Source organism: Egretta garzetta, unplaced genomic scaffold, assembly GCF_000687185.1.
Source record: "Egretta garzetta isolate BGI_Z169 unplaced genomic scaffold, ASM68718v1 scaffold230, whole genome shotgun sequence".
NCBI classification, from domain to species: Eukaryota; Metazoa; Chordata; class Aves; order Pelecaniformes; family Ardeidae; genus Egretta; species Egretta garzetta.
Genome location: NW_009258281.1, coordinates 755,297 through 769,580, shown reverse-complemented (window position 1 = coordinate 769,580; position 14,284 = coordinate 755,297). Strand labels below are relative to the sequence as shown.

Here is a 14,284-nt window from a genome sequence, read left to right as displayed (position 1 = left end):
TAGTCTGATGGTTGATTCATTCATTTTGAACAATTACAGCTGAGACTATTGTCATTCTTATTTGTATATTTGTATTTTAAAAATTTCTTTTGTTTACTTCCACTATTTGAAGGTATGGGTTCTTAGTAATCCTTAGATTGTTTTGAAAGCTGAGATAGTTTGGACAAAAAATGAGAAACACTGTAAAACTGAAGTCCTGTTGTGAAAACTCTGTGTTTGAAAAGGAATTTCTGAGTAGGGCTGCTGATTTGCATGGGACTGCTTTGATATTTAAGAGCTAAAATATGGACATTTCAAGGTATTGAAATTTGTTTAATCTAAAAGAAAAGAAAAAATACAGAATATACCCTCCATAGCATATCAGATTTTTTAATTAAGCAAACAATTATTAAAATTCTTTTTTCCTCCCTCTAACTTTGAGTAAAAAGATAATTTCAATGGTGTGTAAGTGTACCTATCGGTGATTACTGCAGTACTTTTACAAGTATAGAAAGCAGAGATAATCCTGATTTTTGGGTGAGAATTGAGAATAGAATATTTCCTTGAAAGTATTTAGTGATACAGATCGGGACATCTTGCTGAATCTTGGACATACACAGTAGCTATGCCCTAAGAAGAATTTTCATAACTTTGTTCTCATTTCTGAACAAAATATCCAATATTTGCTTTTTAAATTGAATGTATGGGTATACCAGGACATATGACTATGATTGTGCCCTTGTGCATGTCTTGACTACAGACTTAGAATGACCTTGATAATTTTCAGATTGGAACTACTGATTATGATAGGCATCCATTTTTGGGGGGAGGGAAAATTGCTTCTCCTCCCTCACCAAAGGACTTTGAATCACCAAATTACTGTCTGATGATCTTTGCCTCAGTTAAGCTTGCATTTTTATGTTTTTTTAGAAATAAAGTAACAAGGCTTGATCTTGCTTGCACTTGCATAGTGAAGCTAGTTCTTTTCAATTTTTAACATCTGAGTAAAGAGAAACTTAGAACTATGTGTTATGGTGATATAGACAAGGCCGAGCTGTGATTTAGACAAACTGATTTAGATGTTTTCTGGTTTGTATTAAACTATAGTACATTTTTCTCAGCTGTGAGATGATTTAGATCAGTTCCACTTATCTATTCACTGCTGTCAATGTGTTTTGACAAATGAGTCTCTTGTGTCTTCCTCAAGGAAAACGAAAGCTGTAGACTTGCTCTGAAGAGCCCCGCTATCAGAAGCGAAGAGGCAGTCTTACCATAAAAATTCAGGACAGGAAAGAAAAGAAAGATTTCTAAGAGCTTTAAGGGTAAATTGCCTTAATTGCATAATGATTTCCATCAAGACAAGATTTGTATCTTATTAGGGAGAATTAAGTAATGGTTTGAGACTCTGAAAGATATGAGTTTGGTTTACAAGCTCTCCTAGAGAATTCCAGCTTCATCTGGGGTAAATCACTAAATCCTCATATGGTTCAGTCTATTGACATGTAAAAAAAAAACAAAACAAAAACAACCAAACACACCACCACCACCACCAAACAAACAAACACACACACACACACACACACCCTATTCCCTTCTCTTCTGGTTTGTTTTTGTGTAGGGATGTGTGAGGTCTTAGGGCAGGGAATGCTTTTATGAGTTTATGCAATCCTGATTTCTATAAGGCTCTCTAGGTAAATCATAAGAATCAGCAGTACATCCTTTTATTACTTGGGGGTGTAGATGGGTTTGCATTATTACCTTGCCAAGCATCTAGCATTGGGATGTCTTCCCTGTGCCTATAGAACAAATGGAGATAATGATGCTTACTCCCTTCTGCTAATATTTTTGAGAGCTATGGAAATACTACATGTAAATGGACTAAGAGACATGGATAGCTTTTTATGAGTGGCCGACAGTCTTTTACACCTGTAACTTTAGATAACAATGATAGTGTAGTTTCTAAATGACAGTTGGGGCATGTACAATGCACCATTTTGCTTTTACCATTGTCAGTGGCTGAGGACACACATTCAGAATGCTTATGGTTCACAGAGAGTCTTCTAGGACACTGTTTTGAATATAATGTTCCTTGCCTTTGATGATAAAGTAATAGGACGTTTAATTTTGCAGGCAGGAAATGCATTACTTTCTCTTTTATACTGATATAAGAGAAAAGCTTAATAGCTTTTCATGTTTGTCATAGTACAAATGTCTAGTACATTGCAGATAGAAGAGTGAACAAAAACATAATACATTGCTTTGGCTCCTTAGCCCTCAGTACACGCATTTCTGGGATTTTGGCATGCACGTTACCATTGCCAATGCTGAAGTAGCATCAGGCTTTGCAATCAATGTTTGTAATAAATACGTTTCACAAAGCCTTGTTATGCAAGATCTCAACTTGTGTAATGGATTCTCTGTTACCCATAGGATTTAGCAATTGAAAATAATAGAATAAGGATTAAATAATGACGCTTCATTGCCAAAACATTTTTTGGGTAGAGCATCTTCATGTTAGCATTCTTGAGCATTTTTACTGTAGGAAATTTGTAGGATAAAGATACCGCATTCATTTCACAGTGACAAATATTTGTATCTGGGGAAAAGAAAGTCTGTATTGACCTATTTCATAGGTAGCTTGTTTGTGTTCCTTTTGAGGAGCTCAGAACCTACCTATCTCACATAAACTGATGTTCCAATGAAGTTTTGATAAATCAATACAGTAATAATATATTTTGGAAATGCTGTGAGAGGAGACTTTAAGCTGGTATTGCTTCTAAACTTCTTGGTAGCTTTCTCAGGCAGGAAATCAACTCGGCAACAGACTTGATGGATTTAAACTGTGGCTCTCACCCGGTGTGTACTGGGGAGCTACTGAAATCAACATTTCACCTGGCCATGAACAGTGATACCGCTGTACATGCCATTCAGACCCTGAAGTATGAACCATAGGTATGAATTATCTCAACAACTGAGGCTGAATCTCATGTTCTGGTAAAATAAAGGATTATCACAGCAAAGGAGGTAAAAACTACGATTTCAGAAATACTTCAGAAATTCAGTAAGGAATGATAGAAATAATATTTTTATATTATCCTGTTCTTTTTACTATATTTGTGAATCTTACAGCAGTAATTTACAGCATTATCTCCTGAAGTAGTATCTGTTTTTTTCTACTGGAAAATGCAAGACTTCCAGTCGCTTCTATTCAGAGTGCTTAGGCTTTCCTAGAATTGTTTCATTCTGAAATGAGTAAGTCTGGTTACAGTTAGTATTTGGTTTTGTTCCAGAAAGTGAATGAGACACAGTTTACAAAAAGCATGTTGATTTGTATGCTTCTTTGTTATAATTGTACTTGTTCAAATTTGTAATTCTTGAAAGGTAAAACTTTATAAGACAAGGAGTGCAGAAAGCTTCTAAGATTTGTATGAAGGCAGTGGCATATACTGGGATTATAGTCACTTTTAGTTAACCTCTTTAATCTGCTTTTTAGGCTGTGTGTAATATATACCATGCATTTATTTTAATCACTCCCAAATTTGGAAAATGTATGTGATTTTCTTGAAACTGGCTTCAGAGATCTGCAGGAATATTATGGCTGAAACACAATCAGAACCTGACATGTATTTCTTATAAAATTTGTAACTTTAGCCACAAATCACAGAATCACAGAATGGCAGGGGTTGGAAGGGGCCTCCAGAGATCATCCAGTCCAACCCCCCTGCTAAAGCAGGTTCACCTAGAGGAGGTTGCACTGGACATTGCCCAGGCGGGCTTTGAATGTCTCCAGAGAGGAGACTCCACAACCCCCGTGGGCAGCCTGTTCCAGTGCTCTGTAACCCTCAAAGTAAAGAAGTTCTTCCTCATATTCAACTGAAACCTCTTATGTTTCAGTTTGTGCCCATTGCCCCTTGTCCTGTCGCTGGGCACCACTGAGAAGAGTCTGGCTCCGTCCTCATGACATCCACCCTTGAGATATTTGTACATGTTGATGAGATCCCCTCTCAGTCTTGTCCTTTTCAGGCTAAACAACCCCAATGTTATGATTCCTTCCTGCAATAACAATGTAAGATTAAAGTAATCTTTAATCTTTACTTTTCTGTGCTTTACATATTTATTTCCGAATTCTGAATGTTTCTGATTTTGTTTGGTTGTTTTCCCCATATAGTTAACCTTTCTCTCCAAAACTGTTCTTATCTGCAGGAAAAGAATTTTTAATTCTGTTAATAATTCTCTTCCACATGCTTCAGATAGAATTTGAAGAATCTAGGCGTTCATCTGAGGTTGATTTTCTTTCTAGGCTCCTTTTTGCTTCTTAGTACACCCCTAAGTACACATAAGTAAGTGGAAATATAGAAAACTGTATTTAACAGATGGCTAATCTATCTGAAATGGCTAGTTTAAGACATAGATGTTAAATTAGCACCTTAGTACAAGATGTAGGTATCTTGCTAATACCCGAGTTAAGACAACAAAGGAGGATTTTGATCATTTGCTCTCCATGATTCCCACATTCTTTCTTCCTCTCTTGTCTTCTCTTTCCGGAGAAGAAAGACTGATGTCCTATGTCAGTCACCATTCTACGTCCTTGCCATTCTGTCAGAATTGAGTCCAGTGTTCTATGAATGTGATTTCTGAGCATCATTAAGTCAGTTTGAAGCTAAATAATTGCATAGGATAATAATACTGAGAAGTTCTTTTGCAAACAGAACTCTGTATGTAGCTTTTTAGCCTCAAAGTGGAAACACAAATATGGTTTGATGGAACAAAACTTAGCAGTGAACATCTACAGCTTCTGTTAGATCCAGTCTTTTTTTATAATCAAGTACAAAAAATAAATAAATGAAAAACCAGATTTTGGAGTGGTTTTGTTAGGCTGTGTATGTGATTGAAGCCACAGTCCACTGGAAAGTTTCTAGGTCTTGGGTCTGTAATAGATGCACTGATCATTAGGTCATTAGCTTAATTATTTTCATAATTTAAAAAGTTTGATTCAGGTTAATAGCATCCTTATAGAACATGTGGTGTAGAGAGCTTCTCAAATGGGAGACAAAATTACATTCTTTTGATAGTCTGTATTTCTGAAATTTGCTGTACACTCATTCCTACAAATTAACAGAATGGCTACCATCAAGTTAAGTGCAAACAGATTTTAAGAAAAAAGTTAGTGGTTATCCCTGCTGTGTGTGTACATTTTCAGATTAAAATACACTGATTTTAGTCCATTCTTAATCTTAGTGGTTGATAGGCATTTTAAAGAATACGGTAATTTCAGTCATTCCTTTAAAGCTTCTCACAGCAGGATGTCCTGAAATGTTGTGAACACCAATGATCAGCTAAGTCTTCAGAAAACAGTATAGACTTTGTAAGTGGTTTTGTAATGGCTAGTGTAGTCCTTAAAATATATTATGTGCAGTTACCCTCCTTACATTCTTTAATGACAATCTATTTTTAATAAAGCCATTTAGTTTGGTTAATTAGAGTTAGTACTAAATCTAGTCTGCTGACTAATCTTTGAAAATATCTTAGGCCACACTGAAAATGAGGCTGCAAGATAAACTGTATATATATGTATTTTGGCTTTTTGTCAACTTTATACTTGCAAGAAAAGTTTTTTGAAGAATACAGATCTGCCTCTTGATGCAAGTTACAGAGCTCACCTTCATGGAAAACGGTAAAAAAAATAGGCCATGGAAAAATGAAAAATAGCCCACGCCAGTAATCTCAGAGGGAGTTCTAGTCCTGTGTTTTATGTCAGTAGTATGCCATTTATCTTACCCAGTTTTTACCCTTGAGGCTTCTTGCAACCCCATGTTGTGACACAGCTTCTCTTCACTGGCTGGTGTACATGGAAACTTTCTTGTCCTTGTCCTCAGCTTCTGAAGTCTCAGGTCAAAGTAGTTCATTGTTCATAACACGTAAACTGGTACCTTCTACCACATTGTAGTAAGCAAACGTAATTTACTCTTGGAACTTACAAGAGAGTTTTTTCAACTTTTCCAAGAATATCACTGGAGCAGACCATAAAGCCAGCACAGACTCACAGATATTCTCAACTTAATGCTACTTGATCATACTTCTATAATTTCCTTTTTGGGACACGTCAACTGTGCATAGGTGAGACCAAGTGGACTGTACAGTCATGACATCAGACTACGATCTGCTTCTGATCGGACTGTACAGTGACCTGCGATAGGTCAGACTTAATCTGTGTCCAATACTAAAAATACATGCATTTAATTCTGTCCAGTTAGCTCTATCACCCAGTTCCATAGTAACAAGTTTTCTGCTCCTAAAGTGGTGCAGTCCAGCAATAATTCCATGGCTCTTATCACTTTAGGTTAACTGCTGGCGCTGAGGAAAGCTGGGCCAACAGCTCAGGGTATTTTAGTATTCTGTTGATGTTCAGCATTTCTGTATTTGGACCTTTTTGGGAATCCAGTCCTGCAGTGGATCTTTAGCATGTTATCCATGAATCTTTGAGCAATCCTCTTCAATCAACATCTGATTTTGCCTTCCATTATCTGATGATGAGGATGTGTTTCTTGATGATTGTCACTTCTACAAATGAGAGAAGTCTGTATAGCATACTCTTAAGATGTCCTATTCCATGTAGAAGAAGTTATCTTCAGAGTTCGTTCTAAATTAATGTGTAATGTGTAATTAGTTTCAATTAACTTTCCTGTTTGTTCTTGAAGCCTCAGACTTCCAGGACTGAGACCTCCTGAATGTTAGGTCTGTCTTCATCCTCCTTTGAGTGAACAAGAGCCTTGAAGAAAGGACTTTGCTTCAGGTCTGTAAGTGTTTTAGAGAGGCAGATGCTGTCTCCTGCTTTGGAAAGGCTGTTAGAGAGGTGCAAATCTGGAACTGCCTGCTGTTGTAGTCAATGCTATTGAAGAGCATCAGCAGCTGACTTGGAAAATGTCTCCTCTGAATGGCAGCCTGGAGTTCCAGTTCCCTCTTCAACAACTGTTACTATGTTGGTGAATTTTATTGGGGATTATGTGGCATGTGTGAAACTGGTCCTTGAGTCTTTACTCAAGCAGGGAAAAGGATCATCTTATCTAGGTAATGCTGATCTTTGGGAAATACTACCTGGAGTTACTCAGTCTAGATTTACATATATGTTTGAAGTCAAAGGAGAAGAAAGGTTATTGACCTGTAGCTGCTCTCATTTGCATTGTATTGTTTATACATGCATATGCAGCCCGTCTCTCTGTGTTCGTATGATTTTTTTCCATGTATAATCATAGTGGAAACCGTTTCACTTAGCTGATAAATCAGTAATTACACCACAGACCATGCTGCGTTGAACTTGGTAGTAGGACTAAACTTTATCCTTTTCATTTCCAATATGGAAGGCATAAGGAAAAATAAAGAGAAGGAAATAAAATATAAATGGAGTGATTTGGACAATGAGAATAGTTCTTCCATTCCAAACTGAGGAGCTTTCTGGCTACCAGTTGATAAAATTGAAAGGTTTCTAGAAGTTAACTTCTTTTAATCATGAGACGGTCCAGTGCAGGGTGGATCACTGCATCTTAAATTGGTAGTTTTAGACTTACTGTTAAACAATTTTTTCTGTTTAAGGAAAAATAATTCATTTACCTAAATTTTGACTGTCTTCTACAAAATAGTTACTAAAACCAGCGATTGTCCTGAACTTAATATAGGGGATTTTATACTAACAATTTAACAGACTTCCTTTTTAAACATCATATCTTCTTCCAGTAGCAGGTACATAGATTACATTAACAATAAAAGTATCAGGCCGAGTTTTTGTGACTCGTACCCGCATCATTACACAAATTTCATGAATATAAATGACAGCAAAATTTTATCTGCCATTTTTTTAACTGTATTTCTCCATATCCACAGTGTTGAGTTGCTTCTTTTCCATTGGTGTTATGATGAACTACACAGCTTGTTGGCTGGGTTTTTTTTCTGTTTTGGGGGAAGAAGAGGTTTTGCTGATATAAACAGTGAATTTGTATTTGGTTACAGATAATGATTCCTACTGATAGTTGATCCCTTTCTAGAGTAATGCCATATTGATATAACTGTCCAGAAGTTAACTCATAGGAATATAATTTTAGAAGAACAAACTAATAAATCTCATAGTATTCAGTTGTTCACTACAGACCCCAGTCTTCCAGTTATGTCTGCACTCAGCTTTAAGAAAATTGATCAAATCAGGACAACAGTGATTTAAAAAAATTGATGAAAATTGAAGAGAGGAGAAAAACAGAGTGGAAAAATAAGACATAATTGTGTTTTAAAAACAGTAACGTAGTAAGTAGTACATTATATGAACTTACACAGCATTTCTGAGAATTAATAATTTTATTTTTTTCTCCAGGATTCAGAGTTCCCTGTTGATACTTGTCAACTCATACCATGTGCATGCAAAAGAAGATACTCAACTCCTGAAATCTGGAGAGTATAAACTGAGCAACATTTTAAAAGGGAATGACTTAGCTGTGAGCTGGTAGGAACCATTAACAGTACATTAATTTTATTGTTACATACGTGCTGAATTTTATTTTTAAAAAAAGTCATTGAGAAACGTTTTCTTCAGGTAGATTTCTGAAAAGCTACTGGCAGCAGTCAAGGGGATGTTTTCTCTGAAGAATGTGAAAGTGGAAAAAATGATCATGAAATTTAGTGGGAGCGTAAATACAGCAAAACACCTGGGCAGAACTGTTTACAGACTGAGATTCATCTTTTATGTAAGAAGAGTGGGATTTGCTTAGTAGATATAGAAATGGGAACCAGAGATGTGACTAAACTCGGGTAACAGGAAACTGAATTATAATGCTGAATATTTTTGCAATTTGTATTTGATTGCAGTTTATTCCCTTGGGTCAAAAATCAGAAGAGTTTAAATTTAGATTAGCTTGAGCGTGCAAATAGCCTGTAAGCAATGACATTTCAGGGCTTGCTAGCTGCAGCTGAGGAAGAACAAACATTAAAATAGCTTTTAAAAAAAAGTTAGAGCTAGTAGCAAAGTTCAGACAATTCTGACACATTGTCTAGGTATGAATATATTTTAAAATTAATTTTAATAATAATCAATTTTGTTATTCAGATAAACTTTATGTAGCTTAATGCTGTAATAAATATCCACTGTACTGCTTTGAGTTTTGGCCTAGCTGGGCAGGCTTCTGCTTAGTCTCTCAGATGCTCAATTCTGGTTTTCTGTCTGACAAATCCTGAACATATATTTGTAAGGTAATATTTTGAATAATTTTCTCCTGTACTGTACAGCTGTATAGATTGGTCCGGTCAGGAAAGAAAGATTTCGAGTGGCGTCTCTGTGCTGCTACTCTAAGGAGGCTGTAGTAAATCCACCCAAAATATTGGTGGGTTTATTTGGCTTATCTGAAGAACACCAGGTGTGAGAATGGTGTGTAGTTTAAAAAAAAAAAAAAAAAAATTAGTCAGGCGGAGGAGGAAGACAATTCCACACTTGGCAAGATTTTCAGTGAATCAGGAAGAATAATGATGAAAATGTAACCTTTACAGGCTACATCATCACAAGATTTATAGGCATGACAGGCTACAGAGGAGCAAGTCTAAAGTAATCATCTTCATGTTAATGTTTGCCTTGTTGAAAGTTTGCCTTCACCTGTAGTAGAAAGACAGGTTCGAGTTGTAAATCACTTGTGAACGTTAAAATACATACATAACTGAAAATAGCAAAAGTTCATAGGCTAGTCAAGAAAGGGCACCTCTACCTAAATTTTTCTTACACTTGAACAATAACAGATAAATATCATACATGTTCATGTAAAACTATTCCTTGTATTCCTTATCTTTCTTCAATTATATTTTTATATCTTAGATTATTCTAGATCCTTATATCCAGTGTTTCTAGTTATTGTTGGAAGAGATATTCTTATGTACTGGGGAATTCTAAGTATTTTTTGCAGTTAATAACTGCAGATCACACCTTAAGGATATAGTGCCACTTCAGAAAGCAATTTACTGGAATAAAAATAAATTGGATGTCTTTAAATGCATTTGGAAACACTTTAGAACTTGCTTGGAGAAACAGCAACTAAACTGAAAAGAAAAAAACGGTGAGGATGTGAATGCAGTTTCATATACTGTCAATATGATGTTAACTTTCATGTAGAGATAATGCTTTAATGAAAGTGAGAGCCTGGGATAGTACTCTCAAATTAACTGAAATGCATATTTTAAAAATGTAAAAATATAGAACCATTAAAAGAACAAAAGAAGGAAGAATCTTAAAGTGTTCTTGAAAAAATGTAAACAACGTAATTGAATTTGTCATTTGCTTAAAAATCTCTGTGTACATGGTAGATCATAGTTTCTACATGTTTAACCATGTCTGAAAAAAACATTTAAAATTTATAGTCACTTCAATTAACAAAGAGTTTTACCTATCTGAATACCACTACTTAAAATCAATCTTTTTAAGTGATTAAAAAGAATGTATTTTGTTTTTCTTGTTAATGTTAAAGGCTATATTGTAGCCTGGTTTGCTTAAAGTAGGCCTTTTTTTGACAGCGTGTCCTGCAGTATTTTTTTAACACCCTGCCCAATTTCAGACAAATTTGACAGAAGAATAACAGACTCAGAAGTACCAAGGTTGCCATGTATTTCAAGAAAACAGATCTCTGTGTTGAAGAAAGGGTCACTTAGTACCCTGTTGGTTGCAGGTGGCTAAGAATTCAAAGAGGGGAGAGAAGTTGTGAATACTCTGGTTTGGGGGAAAGGCTTTAAATGGAGCTCATACCTTATTAGATGCTATAGAATCCAATCTCAAGGCACACAGCTAACACCCACAGAGCTTGGGTTATCATTTTTAGTTTAACACAGCAGCTATTCAGTCCTGAATCTGGCTTTCCTTGGAAGTCCAAGAGGTTATTAAATGCATAAATCAAGATTTTTCAGAGAAGAATGACTTAGATGAATTCTCTGTATAGGGAGTTAAAGTGGCCCATTTAAAGAAGTTCTGAACATTCACTGAATGTATTTATAGTAATTATGATCGTCTATTTGATTTTACAGACAGAAGTTGGAAATCAGTATCCACTAGATGAGAATTAATTCTTCTTGTAGTTCATAGGATAGATGGAAAACATTCTGTTGACTTAGGAGACCAAATTTCCTTTTTTATGATTTAGGTTTTTCTCACCAGAACCATTGTATCAAAACAACAAAACAGAATCTGGTTCATGCATGTATATTACTGGGTTCCCTTACATTTCTCTAGAAATTGGAGCACCTGCAAACCCAAACTCACAGTTTTTACATGCCTTAAAGCTGATGTAGATTAGTTCTTTAGACCTTCCTCAGTATTCATTGAAATGCATATTTGCAGAGGGGGGGAAAAAAATCCCCTGGGAAACCTTGTTTGTTTTCTGCGAAGCTGAATGTTTCCCACTTTTCAAATCATCACATAGGCATTCCTCTTCTGCATTAAGCTCACATTTCTCCAGTGTCCTTTTAAATATCCTGGTAAATCTCACTCTGCCTACAAGAATCACTGTAAGATCTGTAATGCCTAAATGATCTTCCCAGCCTTACTTGCTTACTGTTCATTTTCTCTTCACCTGCTGTCTGCATCTTTCATGTAACCCCAAGGGGTTTGCATGGCTTTCCATAGAAAGTACTTCTACAGTCACCATATGCAATACTACATCTGTCATGGTTTATATTGTCTTCACTTGGGAAAAGAAAGATGCCCATGCAAGCATTATTCAGTGTTGGAAAACAGGAAAATGTCATGTATTATTTTGGAGAGATGCTTATCTCAGATGCAGCTGAAAAATTAACAGTAATGGCATGCGGGTTTCAGATTAGTACAATACTATATTTAGCATATAATTTCATGTATTTTGTGGATAGACAATAGTTCTATTTCTCTTGTTTAAGTCTCAGATCAGAAAATTCATGTTGTGAAAATACTGTCTATTTGCAGCTTAATTATGACCTTTTTTAATACCTTTTAAGCAGAATGACAAGTGAAGGCTCCATCACCTTGCTTTTTTCTTAATTTTTTAAGATGTCATCAAGTTGTCCTCCTTCTTCCCTCCCATGCCTCACACACAGAGCTTACAATTCTCCATTTAAAGTTTATTTCATGTTTATAATCTACAGTAATTGCTGCAAAAATGCCACTTTTCATTGTGGGTAGAAGTCATAAAGTTTATAACCTAATATTTTAAATGGATGCTTTACCTAGTAAGTATACCTGCATAAATAGAAAATTTATCATATATTATTCTTGTTTATGTGTAACCTGATGTTCCCAAATCCTTTATCCTTGTTCGATATTTTGTAAAAGAACAAGATAGAGAATCGCAAATGCTCTGCTGAGGCACAGTAAAAATATGAAGCTGGAGATGATAATAAAGAAAAGCAAATACAAAATGTTTAGTGATTATCTAGGCTTTCCTGATGGGCTCAGTAAAAGATAATTTTTCCATAGGGACTAATTCATCATTATATCTTATTATACTGTTTTCCCCCATTTTTTATCAGTGGATTCCAGAGATTTTAAAAAACTTATCTCCTTGGGAACCATGCAAATTGACTTGCAGCGTAAAATTGTGTAGGTGATTATACAAGACGTATTCACAAATTGAAATTAAAGTTACAGTCTTGTTCCTCTCTACTACATTTTTTTCCTTCTTAACATATAAATACATACGCACTGGTACACACAGATGCATGTACACATGCACACAGAAGAATAATCTTTGCAGGAAAGAATTCTTTGAGTGTTGACATGAGGAACTTCTTTTGAAATAGTTTATAGTCTTAAATTTGCTGTAAAAAGGTTATACTGATCTGCATTGCATCTTCAGAGTTTCAAGGTTTCCATTTATATAGTAAGGTGGTGGAGGCAGAGAGAACTGAGAGCAGTGTGAAGAACCATGCATTTTGTTGTGTTGGTCGAACTTTGATATCTGGCCTGTACTCTGTTTTAGTCCCTTTTAGACGTATCTCCCAGTTTTCTATTCCATTCTCAAACTTTTGCTTTCATAGAGTTGCTTCTGGAAAGAGCAGGCCATGAAGACTGCGTTTCTATAAACAAAGTAACAGAAGTAGTGCAGGTCATTTTTAAGCAAACATCTTGGTAGCTTTCCTCTGCTGCCCTTCCTGCGTTAACATCTCAAAGCAACTTTCTCGTAGTCTTTTCTGTCACTCCTTGATATTTTTCTTTATTGTGATGCCTGTAGTGTTTTGACAAGTTATCCTGATGGTTTGCTGAGACTGCTGCCTGTTACACCAACGAATGTCATTTCCATCTCTCTGTCTTAGGGCTGGTGAAGTAATGTCATTTTGTTCCATGTCTGAATGATGCCAAGCAAAATAGGGTCCATCTACCAAGAGGTGATCAGTCGTATGAATGATACGGTGTCCTCATATAATAAAAGCTAGAAAACCGAGGATTCAAAGTCCAAAATTCATGTAGGTGAAACTTCCTGTTGAAGAAAAAAAATTTAGGGAGGCAGAAAAATATTTATAAATTATTTAAATGTCTTATTGCCTCCCTAGAACATAAGAAAAGATTTTTTTTTTTATTTTTTTTTTTTGTTAAATTACACTTTTGTGTGAACAGTAAAACTTTTTAATTGTGCCATCATGTGCTGGTTTCTTGCATGAGTAGCCACAGTGAATTGGAGATTGCATTAGCAATATTAGCAGCTGCTTAGTTTTCCTGTTTTTAAAGGAATATGATATACAAGGTTAAGCTACAGCAGAGCCTAACTTGTGCTGTGGCCATTTTGATCAGTTTAGCTCCAGCGTCGCAGGTTTTGAAGCTTTATGGAGCATGTCTTCCATGGATTGCTGGGGCAGTATGAGACTCCCTGTCTTCCAGCTTCTGTGATTCAGAAGCCACCTGGGTTTTTTTTTTTCTGTTCACTTTGTTTTGTATCTTACTCATTCTCATTTCTAATACATGCTTCAGACTCAAGTCCATGACTCTTAAAAGGAAATTTTGGGGTTTTCAAAGTGTAGGTTTCAAAGCTGTGCCTCTGACAGCTATGATTTAGCTCCTGAATGGAAGTTGTTTTCCCTACCAAACTGCTCTGGAACCCTGAGGCATGTGTATTTCCCTGGGACTAACCATCCCAGCATGTGATCTTTAAAAACATTTATATAATTTAGCTAAGACAAAAGAGCTCCTTTCTAAAAATATTTTTGAGAAGGCCCTTGTTTTCAGATCTTAGATATTCCATTAAAACCACTTTATGTCCTTGTAATTTTGTAAGCAAATAATTTCTAATACTGAACCTTTCAAATACTTATTATACAAGGAATT

General features: G+C 35.7%; 1 protein-coding gene across 1 annotated transcript in view; it reads left to right on the top strand.

Moving 5' to 3' along the window:
- Positions 1-14,284, top strand: part of SPAG16 (sperm associated antigen 16) — a 416,421-nt gene that overhangs the window by 48,722 nt on the left and 353,415 nt on the right. Inside the window, 2 exon segments of the mRNA XM_035891998.1 lie at positions 8,339-8,361; positions 8,363-8,467. Coding sequence (XP_035747891.1) covers positions 8,339-8,361; positions 8,363-8,467 — 128 coding nt within the window.